The 16,773-nt window shown below is 46.5% G+C and overlaps 1 protein-coding gene across 1 annotated transcript in view; it reads right to left on the reverse strand.

Annotated features, from left to right (window-relative positions):
- Positions 1–16,773, reverse strand: part of RUNX2 (RUNX family transcription factor 2) — an 82,921-nt gene that overhangs the window by 26,495 nt on the left and 39,653 nt on the right. The window contains exon 4 of the mRNA XM_042832599.1: positions 6,596–6,769. Within this exon, the coding sequence (XP_042688533.1) occupies positions 6,596–6,769 (174 nt within the window). The remainder of the gene's footprint in view (positions 1–6,595; positions 6,770–16,773) is intronic.

Genomic DNA, 16,773 nt, shown 5'->3' on the forward strand with positions numbered 1-16,773 from the left:
CTCAGAGAAGACAGGGAGCTGTGGGCCACACACAGCAGCGCTCGGCCTGCTGCGAGGACGTCCCCTGCAATGCTGCTGTGCGGAGGCCTTGGCCACAGAGGCCCCACCTCTCTTCTGGCTTCCCGTACCACAGAATCAAGCCTTGTGAAGGCAGGACGTTGCCAGGTCTATTGCTTAGAGGTGCCTGCTTCCACAGCTTCCCCTTGTGATGCAAATCCAAGTGGGTGCCAGAAGGGAATGCAGCAGTGTGCTCAGCAGGGTCACCTCCACCGTGCTGAAGGGGTGTCATGGCCACTGAGCACACCAGTGGGGCAGACAGTGCAAGGAGATTTGCAAGAAGTTTTCCATGCCTCCGTATAGATGAGACCATCCCTTCTGTTTGCAGAGAGTGGAGGGCCACGCTCGCTTGCCAGGCTGGCAGGCACCCACTGTGAGTGAGAGCCAGAGGCTCTGGGCTGTCACATGAAGCGCTGCATGCGCTGGCAGCCAAAGTGTATCTTTCTAATTGCTGAAAGCCCCGAATATATGAGAAACCCCAGAGCTCTGAGGCAGAGCTAACATGAATTCCTGCCTGACGGAATCCCTAGAAAACAAGGGAAAATGTGAATACAGAAGTACACTGAACGGCTCAGGAGGAAGCCCACCCAACTCCCAGCACCAGAGGCCTGCAACCGGGCTGGCCCAGCCTTAAACAGCAGCAACAGAGGCAGAGGGCCGCTCTGAATTTGACTTTGCACTTGAAAATTTTGGAGTGATTCCTAAGAACCGTCCTCCTTTTGTAAACATTTTTGTTAAGTCTGTGTGGGTGTGAAGAAAAGTGCGGCTTGTGCAATACTCATGAAGGACGGGGCTTTTTCATGCATATGCAAAGTCACGCTGGGTGCAGATGAGCGGAAATGAGTCGGTGGGTGAGGACCAACTAACCCAGCGACAGCCCCTTCCTGATGGCACTGCCAGGTGTGCCTCAGCGAGGCAGGAAAACCTGGGCTTGCACATGCTTTTGTCTCTCAGTTTCAATGCCACACCGATAGCCAGTGGAAGACTTGATCAGCTCCTGATCCACGTAGTCAAGCTGACTGCATCAGCTTAGTGGAAAATAAGAGCTTTGAAAAATCTGCCTCATCACAGAATCACAGAATGGCCTGGGTTGGAAGGGACCTCAAGGATCACGAAGCTCCAACCCCCCTGCAACAGGCTGGGCCACCAACCTCCCCATTTCATAGCATACCAAGCCTAAATTTGGATGCATAATACTAAGCCCAGAAATAGAGCAACTCCTCATGGCCCATTTCTCCCACTGATTATCCAGCAATGTCAGCTCTCTTCTTTCAATGGAAAAGTGTCAAAAGAGAGAAGAGAAAGCTGGAATATTGTCCTGCAGAAGTAGCTATCTGTTCCTTTGGCGCTGGATTATATCATATCATATCATATCATAGCATCACAGAATCACAGAATGGCCTGGGTTGAAAAGGATCACAGTGATCACCTAGTTTCAACCCCCGCTATGTGCAGGGTTGCCAGCTACTGGACCGGGCTGCCCAGAGCATACATTATGAAGCATACAGATTTACTATAGACAAAGATCAAATTTCCATTTCCCAAGCTGAGCTCTGGTGCTCAGAGCATGACCATAGGCTCACAGCCCCTCAGCATACAGCCTATAAAACCTAAACGTCACATGTGTACGCACACTTTCCAAAAACACTTATTTAAATCCAGTCGTTGGTTCCAGTCTTGGCTGCTGCCCATTCCATTAGTGCTACTGCTGATACCAAAAAACAGGCTGTCTGGAGCTATCTGTGGTAAACACCCAAAGCAAATATCTTTGGTTATGATCTTAACAAAGCCAAGATGACTTTCTGCATGAGTAAACACGCTATTGTTGTAAACCCAACCCCAGCAAAACAACAACAACAAAATGCAACCTCCTCCTATCCTCTGACTATTTCATGGGAACATTTGAAAGCCCAGGGCTTGATCTGGATTGCCCAGTTCAATCAATGAACGCAGTGGAGTTACACCCCTACGGACACCACTGTAATTGAGACCAGATTTTGGCCTTAAGAACCTCTACAACCATTTTTCCTCTCAGTCCCTCAGTGTCACAATTCTAAAGGAAAAAAAAAAAAAAAAAAGAACTAAGCTGAACAAGTCTTGCCAGTAGGACAACTAAATAGCAAAGGAAAAAAAGAAAAGTTAAAAGAATACTTTAATAGGAGGGACACAGACTTCACCCGATGGAGGTTCATAGTGGCAGCTTGCCAGTTGCCCCAAGGATGCAATCAATTTGCATAAAGCACAGCAGACTGCAGCCACCCTAGGGTTTGTAACAAGGAATCCCAGCTCCTCCATCTCGTATGCTGACTTGTAGCTTTTATCCCATGAACTGAAGGCACAATGCACCCTGTATAACTACAGGATGGGCTATTTCTAATTGGTGTTCTCCAAGCAATCACGTACCGTGCCTGCTGCGTTCAGCAGGATGATGTGCACGGCTGCAGACTGGTGCATGCTGCAGCATGCTGCTGTCCCAGGTCTAACACAGGCAACTCAGGGGAGAGCTCACACACTGCCCAGCTACAACAAACAGCTACCCGGTTTGTTCCATGGCTGGTGGTCTCAGATAGCAGACACTGGGCTGCTGCTTTCGGTCTGACAGGTGCTTCACAGCCCCACATTCACACCCCACAACCGCGCTGAACGAGAGGAGGATTGTGCCATCTCCCTGACTCTGCAGGAGGGCAGTGCCCAGCCCCACCAGCCCAGAACCGGGGGAATGGAGGACAGGTACCATGCGAGGAGCTGAAGCTGCTTTCTGCCCACAGCCTTCCCACCAGCCTCAGTTCTTAATGCTCTACCTGATAGTGGCGATGGATGCTCCCACCAACTTTCACCTCCAAATTCCTTCAGTCTGCTTTCTACAACTTTAAAAACAGTGAAAAACAACTAGGGCTGAAAATGCAGCATCACTGAAGCGTGGGGGAAAGGGGGGGAAGCAGAAAAAGAAAAAAAAAAAAAAGGAAAAAATCACAGGACCTGCTTTTTGAGCACTGCTCTTTCAGTGCTGCAAGTCACAGGTTGCCCATTGATCAGATGGAGCCACCACGGTGATGGAGCAGGAAACCTCACGGAAGCCCCACTCACAGCCCCGTCAGATCTGCTCTGACAGAAGCTCATCCACACTGGTTGCAGTTTAGAAAAAGAACAGTTTTGCTCATTTCATACCGAAGCAGTGCTGCAACGAGCCAGGCTCTGAGCAGGACTGTAACTCGACCCGCCTGCAAGTTGTTCCAGTGCCGTTAAGGGAGAGGGGAAAGCAAAAAAAAAAGCAAATATACCAATATCCAAATGTGAGCAGACAGCATCCCTGATTTACGGGCAGCAAGCGGGGTTCAAATTGAATCTGCACTGCCTCAGCAAAGGCATCTGCTTATTGGGCGATTTGTTTTTTAATGACCCTTCACTGTTGCTTTTGCAGGCTCCTAGTTAAAATGCCATGTTGAATAAGAGCAACTCTGTGCCTCGTGCTGCTGCAGGCCGGTGTTGCGGTGGGTTTGGGACTGCGCTGCGATTTGTAGAAGCTGTACTCTGATACTCGAGGCAAATAAACACGACCCAGACAGAGAGAAGAAATGTAAGAGTGAACCCCAAAGTGTTTCTCCGTGCTCAGGTGTGGGCCAGTCAGGCTTTAAATATTATTTGTGTTTAATCATGCAATAGCTATGCAAGACCTCAAGTGGAACTACACAAAACCAGTTTATGTGCTTACTAGGCATAATACGGATTTTGTCATAGGAATGCAGTATTTACTGTTAAATTTATAAGGAATTAATTATTTCCCCTAAATTACTAGGTAAGAGATTAAGAAACAAAGGTATACCTAAAAGGAATGCTTGCTTAATTCCAAGAAAGGCAATAAAAACATCCTTGGGTTCAGACGAGCATCTGTACTCCTTTCAACACATCCCCAGACCCTACCGGCCCAGCGACCACATTAAGAATCCTTTGGGGAACTGGGGGAGGAGGGCAGCACCAGCAGCCCTATCACCGCACCCAGCAGCCATACATTTTGCAGTTTCCCATGGGCTGCCAGCACCTGATCAAAGAGGTGTCTGCTCTGAGGCATTCCCTTTGTCTCCCATTGGCGCAGCTTGTGTGGCAAGGAGCATCCACTCCTCGCAGAAGAACCGCGAGGGACCGTCCGCAGAAGCATCCCAGTGCTTTGGTGGAACATCAAAGCATGCTGAGCTTTGCAGATTGCAATCAACATCCTGAAGAGCACAAAAAAAGCCTTGTGGGGAAGCCAGTGCAATTCACAGGGCTCGCACCGATGCACCACGCTCACATGAATGGCTTCATTAAATGGAAAGCTAACGATAGTCTTTGTGAGCTGGGTACCTGGCTGCTAGAAATCGAGGAGACGAGTGGGGAACAACATGGCACTGTATTGGAACACTGCACAGCCCCGTATTCACTAAAAATCTGAATACGTAGCAGAGTCCTCATTGCTTTAGGGAAAATGAGAGCCCTCTGGGATTCTAAAGTATCCCATGACTCTGGATTTATCTGTCAAGAGAAGCATATAATCCATAATAGATGGGAAAGTCAGCCTGCCTTCCTGGGTTCAGCTCGTTCACTCTACCCCACCAGCAGCACTTCCCACTCTGAATGAAGCCTCAGCTGGAGCGGGCTTTGAACTCTTCAAGCTGCAAAGCAGATAGGGAACAGCATTCAGCTCTGTCTGCAACCAGGCTTATTTAAACCTCATCTGAAGTTGTCACCTCCAGGAGCTGTAAATGCTGCTGCTGATTCATAACGAGGCAGAGAAGTACTCTATTAATCAAAGCCAGCAGAACATTTTCTACAGGAGGCATTTATGTGAATGAGAACAGCATATGAGGTTACACTTAGAGAGGAAGAAAATTACAAGGGGATCTCAGTTCTCGTGCTTCAGGGCATAAGCTGATCACCAGATGGGGTCAGGAAGAATTTCCCCCTCCTTCACTCCTAGATGCAGTTTTCCACAATAGGTAAACTATGGAGACACAGGAGAGAAGCTGATTTTAGCCCCAGATTTTGCCCAATTTGGGGGGGAACTGCCATGTCCTCAAACACGGTCAAACAGAAGAGAGTGGTTAGGTGAGAAGAAATACTGGGCTTCATCTGGTAGTTCATACCCAGGAAATGTTAAGTACAAGAGTCCTGACTTCGCATGTCCAACTAAACCTGGCCAAAAAGACTGCTCTGGGAAGGTGGTGGGCATTAGATGTAATGAGTGATACCACATATTTAATATATTATAGATGTTATAGAAGTCTAGTTAAAGCTAGACTTCATGAGCTGGGAGCCACAGCCCATGGGAACCTTTTTTTTTGTTGTTGTTTCAATTCGCTCAGTGCTTGGGGTTCAAATTAACCCACTTACTTCTCTTCCTCCCTGCAAATTAATAGACCAGTTGAACTTAAAAAAAGAAGAAAAAGAAAGAAGAAGAAAGCCACAACACTTTGTTAAAACCACTAAGTTTCAGCTGGTATCATGTCAAAACCACTTGAAACATGAAACCAGAAGTCTTCCTAGGTTGACTCAAAGACTATGTCTACACCAGGAGTGCTTTACCAGTACAGGAATACCGGTGTGTTACGTTGGCAAAGGGCTCCTGGTGTAGACACAACAGAACAGTAAAACTGAGTATTAAGGCTGCCTAGAAAATTGAGTTGAGAGTTTTGCTGACAAACTTTCATCCAAGTTGAGCCGTCCAACAGTTCTAGCAAGTGAACTGGTCAATGGCATCACCTCTTTGCATCCCGGAGAGATGCAAATACATCAGCAGAAGTTTCGAGCGTAGCGATGACCATAATTGGGTAGAGGTTGCTTTGAAACTCCTTTGAAAAATACAACCAGCTCTACATTTAGAAAAACTAACAAAATCGGGGTGGTTTTTTTTTGTAGGTTTTACAGTTTTGTTGCAAACTTCTGGCACAGCTGCAGTTAAGCATCTGATTTCAGGCGTACGGTCTGTGACACGTGGCATTTCACCATTTCTCTCAGCACACTGAAATCTGTCCCTCAGCATGCTATCATAAACGTTGCATACAACCCTCATAAGCAACCTTTGGAGATTTCTCCGTAACGCAGTCTGTTTATTGTAACACTGGTCAGCACTGGTGCTGGAAGGAAACTGCCACATGAGAAGATTGTGTTATTGTTCTGACAGGAAGACCACTGAATTCTGGGTGCTTCTCTCAACAACAGTGCAAAATATAAAGGCTGAATAAAAATATCTGTTCTAATATGTGCTAATAGGTACTATTACAGAGCCAGAGGTGAAGGCACAGCAACATGGCAGTTAGGATTTCACCAGACTCCTATTCAATTTACCCAGATTGACTATTTTGAACCTATGACAAAGACATTTTAAGAAAAGAAAGACATTTTCAGCTTCAAATGCTACAGAAAAAAACACTTCCCACCTAGCTTAGCCTGGAACACCTCTCTCCCTCTGTAATAGCCTCTACGTCTACAGCTGAGATACACACATCCATAAGCAATTACTACCATTGCCTGTGCAAGTCAAACCTATGGTTCTGTCTCTTACCTGTAATCTGACTCTGTCCTTGTGGATTAAAAGGACTTGGTGCAGAGTTCAGAGAGGGCCGTGGGCTCTGGGTCGGGACCCCTACTCTCATACTGGGATGAGGAATGCGCCCTAAATCACTGAGGCGTTCAGGGAACAAACTAGGTTTAGAGTCATCAAGCTTCTGTCTGTGCCCTGGAAACAGCAAATCATAAAATAAAAGCGTTAATAACAAGATTTAGTACTTTAACATACAAAAAAAAAAAGAAAAAAAAAAAAAAAAAAAAAAAGAGGTCTCTAAGGACCTGTTAGCAGATTAATGGACTATGTAGGTACCACCGCTACTCCCAGTAACACAGTGACATTGGTGGGGAATTGGTGTTTTGGTGTTTTGAATGTGGTTGTGCTGGCAGAAGCCTTGACTAGCACTGCTGTGCCCGTGTTGATATGTAATGCAGTAATTTGGATCAAAATAAGCCCTTATGGACACCACACAAGGTCTTTATGGTTTGTTTTTGTTTTTTTTTTCTGCTTTAACTCCACTGGAATGTTAAAGGGGCAAAAGTTTTTTTTCCAAAAGTAAACCTTACATGTACAAGTCATCGAGAGGGACAGTTATTCCACGACCGGACTACATGTTGTGGATTTTTGCTAAGAAAACTCCTCCATAACCTGAGAGCATCTCCAAAAAGTAAATAGTCACTCTCATTTGAGAAGCTTCTGGCCAAGACTGGGTCCTACACTGCTCTTATATATTCAGCCTTCCTCCATGCTTGTACTTCTCCCCAAAAGCAGCCTCACTGCCCTTATGCCACAGGGCTGCCTTTGGAAAAGTTTCCATGGATGCTTGGTTGTTGAAATGCAGAGGGGAAAAATGCCCAAAGCAACAGGATGCACCAAGTGGCACCTTGGTATTCTTCATATTGTCCTTCGGGTGTTTCAAGAGGAAAGGTTTTACTTCTGTAATTGCATTATGTTATATTATTACGTAATGTTGTATTTTTGCTCCCAAGTTTCATTTCTTTTTGAAGTAGTAACAGATGCTCCTCAACCAATGGTGCCTTTGAAGGAGGCAGAGAAGGCATTACTTCTATCATTCAACATATGGAAAAACAGGCATGCAGCGAGATTAAGGTCAGTACTAATTTTACTTAACTTCAGCCATTTATAAATCAGGCATCTAGTCTAAACTCTTCTAATGTAGACTTCCTCTACAGTTAATGGAAAGAAATAGCTACTTCCAGAGGGCAATTCATCTCATTTGTCTCTGACACTAGCCTTAAAATGGGATGATTCACCTTCTGAATTTGCTTTCTCTTCCTTCTCTGATCAGAGAAGGAGCCCACATGACTAGTTTAATTAGGCACTCTCACCATTAGTCAACTTCGCATGGAATTAATCTCACCCAAAGTTAGTAACTAAGGTCACATGAAAAGCATCTGGCAGAGCTGAAATGGGAGTCCAGATCCCCTCACTGCAATCCAGACACGCAGTTGCCTCCATCCCTGTAAACAGTGCCAGGGTATTGGCACAGGCAATACATGGGTTGGATATTTTTATGCTTTTAACACTAGGAAGGGTCTCTGGTGTAGTCTGGGCTGGGAGCAGCTCAGACTCCTCCAGATGATGCCCAGAGGTTTGAGATACACTGCATTCTCCCTCAGCAGTGAAAACACAGCCCTCTGCTTGGAGGCCACGAGAGTTCAGCTTTGCAGACACAGTCAGATTGCCCACATCAGTCTTAGGGCCAGAGAACCAATTCTGGCACTGTTTTATTTGTTTTAACAGTATAAATGAGGCCTCTGAGTCTTGAAATGTATCAGTTCATCTCTCTTCATGAAAGGTAATTTAATGCTGTCATCGTAGCACTGAAATACGTGGGTTCACATCATCCAGCTGGGACTACAGTGTCCAAATGTGGCTTTCTCTATAAAAGACAGCTAACTCTAAACTAAATCTAGAGAAATCAGGGTTCTCTGTAGACTGTGGAAGACCTCAGATCACAGACTTGGAGACGTCCAACAGCTGCCTGGATGTGGGCATGGCACAACGCTCCGGGTGGCCCTGCTTGAGCAGACGTTGGAACTGCCTGACCTAGAAGGCCATCAACCATTCTGAGATTCTGCCATTCTGTCAAAACTGAAGGATTGAGGTTGGAAGATGAGAAAAAACAGCTAGATGGAAATTAATTTTAGAGAAACTTCTCTAGCAATTAAAAAAAATTAATTAGTTGACCCATTATTCTGTGCTTTGAAGTATGATTTTTCTCCCCTGTGATGACTCAGTATAAAAACATGGGGTAGGCGTGAGCTTTCCCATTAAAGAGGAGGAGTTGATGTATGGCAGAGCTCTGCAGAACAATCAGCTGGCATCGGTGACTCCTCTCTATGAGGTATCAATCACTTCAAACGGGGAACGATTTTTGGTGGGCTTGTAACAGCTCTGTAATGGCAGCCTCATTAATTGGATAACATCTCACCTGGTAGTCATTTGCACTATCTCTCCCATCTATGTAAATTAGAACTTGTATAAGCTGGGTGCTAATCTAAAGAAATAACTTTCACACAGATACATACGCACGCAGTCAGTGCTCTCTTGGGATCTCTCGTTCTCTTATATTTTTTTCCACATTTTTTCTGGCTTTGCTTTTGCCTTTGTCAGTCACGTTGACCAGCCTGGTTTTCTCAAGGAACCCATTGCCCCTCTCCTCTTCTATTCGTCCCTCGTCAAGTTCCAGCATGACCAAGAAGGCCCAAAATAAGATACCCCAGGAGCCTATCTCTGAGCTTGCACACCGGGGCTGACTTCACCTGGGAATGAATCTATTCCCAAAGTGAAATTTATTTTGATGGAAAAATTCTACTCTGTGTTTACATTTTGGCTCAAGGATTACACTGAGCTTTTCTAATGAACCAGTGCACAAACTATTTTGATTGCCTTCTGCTCATTCAATGAACGCTCAATACGTAGGGGATCTCTCCTGTACCAACTTGTGCCCAACAACCCCTGCTTTGTTTCTGTCATGCTCTGGTTGCCCATACCTTTTCTGGAACAGAGATTGTATTTAACTCTGCATTATTATAATGAACTATCAGAAGAAGACAAAATTAAGCAGGATAGCAGGGTACTTTCACGTAGACGGGGAAAAAAGAAGGAAGAAGGATTTCCGTGTATGGTTGATCTGAAATAATTACATGTGGATGTGGGTGTTGTCACCTAGAAAAGGTAGGGAAAGGAGGGAAAAGAGATCTCTGCACATCTGGAAGACCCCAGGCATCAATGCAAGTGCAGAAATCAGCAAGGGGCCAAAGGCAGACTTGCCTTTCCCTCCTGGTCATTTAAAATTTAGGGCTGTAACACAGGGTCCCCTTATGACAAAGAGATCCATAGGAGCCATGCTCCTGCAGCACAGCGTCCCAGTGAGGTGAGACTGCATTGCAACTCTGCACATTATGGGCTCCTGTTCTTTAACAAAGCTAAGACACCCACATGGAAAGCAAACAGGAGACTCAACAAAAAGCTTCATACTGAGGAGGTGTCTGCAAAGAAGCGGCAACTGAAATAGCTTTCTTGCCCCGATTCTTGTGCAAGAAAAAATATAAAACAATCCTATTAAGTACAGAGCAGCCGTGAGGCACGGGCTGAGACTCTAAAAAGGCCTTCTGAGTAGCACATCAGCAGCAGCAGTGAAATATGCGATACATGTTTAAAACTCATTCCACAGACTGCTTTTCATCTCCCATTGATGTATGTGTCCGTTGACAGAGAAATTCCTGATCCCAGGGGAGCGTGCTAAGAAAAGCTGTATTCCTTGGTCACAGTCATGAGGCATCATTTTCTTTCAGGAAAAAAGATTAGGGCAGTGTGTGGATAGCTCAGCCAGAATCTGTGATCTGCTGTGGCAGCAATTACATTAAAAAGGAACATGAGGCTACGGAGAGGGTAGGAGAAAATCACGCCGTGGCTTTCTCAGTGCCAGCACCCAGCGCCTGGGACGGTCCTGCCAGCAGTGCTACACTGAGGCCTGGTAGCTCTGTCACAAAGAAGACTGCATGGAATGTGCTGGCCTTACCAAGGGGACAAGCTGCAGGCAGCCTCACCTCGCCAGGCCACGCAGCCCCGGTGTGCTGACAGCACCTAGGAGCTGCCATTCGGTCCCCACATCCCAGCTGTGGCGGGAGATGTAAGGAGCCTTCATCTCCAGCTTAATCAATTCAGTTTAAAGGCGAGGAAGGAACATCTCCCTGATCAAAGACACACGACCTCGAGGCGGATGGGTGCGGGAGCTGGAAGGGGATGGAGCGCATCCCTCATCACTCAGCCCCCGCCGCATGGCTGCAGAAGTCAAGATGTAAGTGGGGCTGTGGGAGAGGCTGACTTGCAGAAAGAAATGTGGCGTTGATGCTTGAAGATTCTTACCTCCTCGGGGAGGAGGGCTGTGCCTTTTTATCTTTCAGTTGTGGGTGTGGAACTGAAAACTAATTAGATTGTGCTACACGTGGCCCAGCCAGATGCTGACACTCAGGGACTCCCTTTCTTTGTACCACGTACACCGCCCACCTTTTTGTTTTTCTGTTGTGTTTTTTTTCTTTCCTTTCTGCTGGTATCAAGGAGATCTGGTTACCAGATTGTCAGCAGATGTTTTTATCGCTCTCAAGTGGGTTAGCTATTTTCAGTCATCACCCATTTCTTTCTGCCTTTTTCACTTCTGTCATTGCATCAACAAGAGGCTTCATGGGAGTCAGGTGTCTCCATGAAAAAGCCAAGGGAATGCAGAAAGGCTGTGAAAGCATGAAGCTGGGCTGTCCCTGCTGAGCTTTGTGTGCTGGGATAATTCCAGCAGAGCACAGGGCAGTGGTCAGATGTGAAGTACCAACAGTAGTGGTGTTTGCCCCGTGTTGTGAGTGTGCTCAGCAGAAGGAGGAGCCAGGGCAAGTTTCACATTATCAAAGAATGCCTTGGGTTGGAAGGGACCTCAAGCATTATCAAGCTCCAACCCCCAACCACAGGCAGGGCCACCAACCTCCCCATTTCACAGCAGCCCAGGCTGCCCAGGGCCCCATCCAACCTGGCCTTCAACACCTCCAGGGATGGACGGGGCATCACAGCCTCTCTGGGCAGCTGTTCCAGCACCTCACCACTCTCACAGCACACAACTTCCCCTGACATCCAACCTCCAGCTGCCCTCCCTCAACTCCAAACCATTTCCCCTTGTCCTGCTGCCATCTCCCCTTTCCAAGAGCTGACTCCCCTCCTGTCTGCAGGCTCCCTTTAGGTACTGCAGGCTGCACTGAGGTCACCCCGCAGCTTCTGTTCTCCATGCTGAACAAGCCCAGCTCCCTCAGCCTGTCTTTGAGTGAAGATGCTGCAGCCCCCTGAGCATCTCTGTGGCTCCTCTGGACCCTCTCCAAGTTTGGGCTGTCACTCCATGGAAGTCTACAGCTTGCAAGGCAACTGAAATAAAAACCCTCCTAATGCTGAGGCTGGTAACTGAGACCTCCTATGAGCAGTGGATCTGGGTTAAGTTTGAGACTGAAAAAGAAGAAAACTGCAGTGGAAAATGGACTTGTCTTCAGGCTAAGGGGCAGTAGAGAACCACCTACATTATGAGCTAAAAATTACAGTCTGCACATTACTTACTTTACATTACACATCTTACTTTAAGAGAAGCACACCTGAGCCCAAGAGCACTAGTTTTGATTATTCCCATTGTTCACTAGAAGTACAGAACTTCACAGATCTGAAGAACAGGTACATTTTTCCTGCTGACTTCATAAATAGATACATCCTAGAGACACTCCATCTTTTAATGGAATCATCATAGAATCCCAGCATGGCCTGGGTTGCAAAGGCCCACAGCGCTCCTCCAGCCCCAACCCCTGCTGTGTGCAGGTCGCCAACCAGCAGCCCAGGCTGCCCAGAGCCACATCCAGTCTGGCCTTGAATGCCTGCAGGGATGGGGCATCCACAGCCTCCTTGGGCAACCTGTGAACAGTGAATGCTAATATACTAGTGACATATTTCTGTGTACATGCTGTGGAAGCCACACCACACGTCCTCTGAATTTTATCAGGATTCTTCCTTAAATTCTCTTTGGACATATTCCTGAATTTCATGCCACTTGATCCTATGGATCAGTCCCAACTGGAAGACACTGGTTGGAACTCAGCTCCAGGCTTGTAGGACTGAGGTCTCACTTATTCATGGCAAAGGAGTTCGGACCTGAGCCCAAGGCTCCTTTCCAGCTGTTGTGCAGGGACAGAATAACATTGCATATTCGGCATAAATCAAAGACATTCACTGTTCTCTTACAAATTTCAGCAAGATAATACTCCAAAGCAGCCTTAATCTATGCTCTGGTGGTGAGAGTCAGAGAGCCATCAATGAGCAAAAAACCAGAAGACACACATTCGCCCTTCACAAGTAGGAATGTCTGTCACATCCAGTGACAGCCCCCCCGGGCTGCCTTCCCTCTGCCATCCCCTGGCCCACTCCCACCAAACACACACAACCCAAAGTTCAGGAAAAAGAAAAACAAAACGCAAGAGAGACAAACAGTTTTTACCCATGAAAGGGAAAAGCTTGGAACCCTTCCAGTCTCTTGGGTAAAGACACAATTATGAGAAGAAAAATATAATCTACCCAAGAGACATAATTACATAATTAGGCCATAGGCTGTGCATTGGAAAGGTTCTTATAATTCCTACAGAAAGGAGCTACATAGGTGAAGTAAGTGCATTTAATTTGCTCAATGGAGGGGGAAAAAAAAAGATGTTTGTTTTTAAATAGCTGAGGGCACCAGTTTGCATTAGACTGGAAAGCTTATTCTCCCAGAGCACTATTAGTGTCAACAGGAATCACACAGACGCGGGCCCAAAACAAGACAGTGTCTCGTTCTGTTCTGAAAAAATGGCATATTTTCTACCCCAAATAGGTAAGATTCACACCTGAAACTACTGCAGAGAAGTGAAAATGAGGTATGAAAAAAAAGGTATGCTGGGGATGGCTCAGTTACTACGCAGTGAATCTGATGCAGCCCGTTGCTGAAACCTCACTGAACTTCTACCTGCTGAGTGCTGCTCTCCCAAAAGCCTGCAGTTTGCTGGTGCTGCTCCAACACGGCCAGCTCCAGCTCCCAGGGGAATCCATTACACTGCAACCTTCCAGGAGCGGTGGCTCAAACCCAGGATGAACTGAGGCAGGGGTAGGTTTGAACTTTGGTGTTATCCATGTTGAGTTCAAAGGCCTGAACATCTCTGGTGTCAATGGTGATCTCCCTGTTGACTCGCTGGGAGCTAAAGCTCATCCTGCAGGCTGCACTCTGAGCCTGGAATGAATTAAGTGCTTCCAGCAGGTTAAAGGGAGGAAGGGGCAGGAAAGGCGAGGGGAAATCATCCCACGGGTACATAAATCGTGTCCCTGAGTGCCCACGGGAATCATTCTAACTCTACCCTAGTAAAGCCTCTGAGAATATAAAGTGCTATCAGTGCTTTCTAAACATCAGCTGGGGTCTGTGGAGAGCACATACACAGCTGAAAGACAGAGCCGGAGGTCAGGGTTTTTCAGCAAATTGCAACAGCTGCAGAGCAGCCTCTTGGTCCCAAAATTCCTCCATGCAGGGAAGTGGGTGCAGGGCTTTGAGAGCCCCAGGCTGCTCCTGCACACAGAGAGCAAGCAAGCAAAGGGAAGCTGTGTGAACAGAGCAAAACTGGAACATTTTATGAATGAAAGTGGAGAGGCGCTTTGAGGACAGGAAGAAGCAGAGCAGGAAGGAGATGGAGTGGGGTAGCTGCGGCTCTGGTCCTCCCCAGCATCTCAGCTCACCCCAATGCTCTGCTGTGGCAAGGCCTCGCTCTGCAAATCACTGAACAAAACAGCAAAGTCTCTTCTTGTCACAAGAATGCTCTGCATTTCTTTTTTCCTTTCCTCTCTCTTTTCAAGTTATGGAATTCTAACTTGGATTTTGAAGCTTGCTCAGCACAGCTGAGCAGCATCCTGCATGAACATCAGCACAGAGGTGCACTGGGAGGGGGCAGGTGGGAGCAAGGCTCTGCCTTCACCTTCAGCCATCACTTAAGAACATAAATGAACCTGTGTGCTCTTGTGCCAGGAAACCAGCTAAGAACTGCTGGCATCATCACTCAGAGACACTAAAGGCAACTCATATAAACAGTCACGCAAGTCTCAGTCCCTGCCTTAATTCCCTTTGCATGCTGCTATCTGTTACGCTCCCCCCTTTCTCCTCCCCACTTTTTCTTTTTCTTTGCTTAAGAGGGAACAAGGGAGTATAAAGGCCACACTACAAAAGGGCAACAGCTCCTCATGCTGACTTTATCCCCCTCATCCTAACCCAGCAATATCTTTGACAAAGATACAGACATCACCCCTGCCCGAAGTCTGTCCTACACAGAGCCCACCAACCTCTGCTTGCTGCAGCAAATGAAGAGGGCAAGGAGGGGGTGGAGAGAAAACAACGCTGCTCCTGGAGCTGGCCGCCCTCCAGCTGGCAGAAGGGCTGCTTTTCTTACTGCTTGCGAAACCTGATTCCTTGAATAGAACAAAATGGGGGTGATGTAAACACAACCATTAAAGCAGATTGGAGATGCTGTGCTGTCCTGCAAGCCTCTGCTCTCCAGACGTCAGTAAAGGTGCACTTTTGGCTTTTGTTTGGCACTTCTTGGTTTTGTTTTACAGCCCCTAAACCAGGAGTGTACTGCAGGATGAGCACTGCAGTTTGAATGGGAATTCAGGCATGGAAGAGACAACAGTTAAGCAATAATGGATGGATGTGTGCATGTTTGTATTGTATCTTTCAACAGATTGCTTTGCTGCATTACAGGACTACTGTGTTTATATCCCAGCAGTAAGCAGATTGTTTAAACTTCATCAAACAGGGATACTTCTAAAATAACCTTGCTAATAAAACTCAGATGGTTAAAGAAACCTGAAAACATGGTTAAAAATAAAAAAGATGCAGCTTCAATCTACTCTCACAGGGGTAATGTGATATAAACTCCAAAAGAAAACAGTCTTTACAAGTCAGACTTGAAGGATTATCTCATGTATCAGCACCCTCTGTGGCAGCGTAGCACTTATCCACGTATCCACCCATGCTAATGCTCTTGCACAATTTACTACAGCCTTGATAGACAGATAATTGCTTTATCCACCCAAGTGTAATAAACGGAGTCTACTATGTTAATCCTTGTATTCTTATTGTCTGCGAATGCCAAGTGAGGGAGAGACCTGAGCCTCATTCCTACACTACTGGAGTTTACTCACCCTCAGACCTGCTGAAGTGTTCTCATTACATTCCACTCCCCTGCCTGCAGTGCCAAATATTTCGAGTAGCATCCAGTTATTGTTCTGCAAGGGGCACCTACACTCAGGCTGTATGGAGGCAGCAGCCAGGATGCAGCAAACAACAAAAAAAACCCAAACCAAACCACCCTCAAACATCTTTTCCTACTCAGTAACACAGAACAGCTATTATTTGCTCTTGGGCACAGCACAGAAAGTAATTAACCTGTCCTCCTAAACCCGGGCATCAGCTCGTTAGTGGGGAGTCCCTCAGACAGCTGAGAAATGCAGCTGCTGGCTCATCAGCCTCTTCCACAAAATCCATAATGTTTTTTTGTTTTAAATGTCAAAAACAGGCGCATCCTCTAAAACGTTTATGGATTCCTGGCGGCTCCTTCAGCTAAGGTTTGTGGCATCTAATTTGTTAAGACAGTTTGATGGACGTCTCCCTTTCTTCCGTCTGAAAAGTATAAAGAATTGGTGGTTTCCCCAGTAAAAATTATTCTTAGCACCATTCTTTGCTCTTATCTTATAAAAGCCATATCAAATATTGCAATTTTATATGTTGCTCTTATCCTCTGGGCAGCCTGGTCTGGAGGCTGGCGACCCTGCACATAGCAGGGGGTTGAAAGCAGAGGAGCACTGTGGTCCTTTTCAACCCAGGCCATTCTGTGATACTATGATTCTGTAATTATTTACACATTCGACAGCTTGTTTTAAATAGCCCAAAGATGATAAAAACATGTGGGTTGATCGGGACAACTTTCACGTTCTGGAAGGCACTGAGCTTTCTAGGCAGCACGAAGCAGCACATGCATGAGACACCAGGCTTCACAGAGCACAGGGCGTCCTTGGGGATGGTGCTGCCTGTCCTGGGGGCAAGTCCAAATTGTTATCGT

This window comes from Centrocercus urophasianus, unplaced genomic scaffold, assembly GCF_019232065.1.
Source record: "Centrocercus urophasianus isolate 14NV4802_14NV808 unplaced genomic scaffold, USGS_Curo_1.0 seq_39, whole genome shotgun sequence".
Lineage (NCBI taxonomy): Eukaryota > Metazoa > Chordata > Aves > Galliformes > Phasianidae > Centrocercus > Centrocercus urophasianus.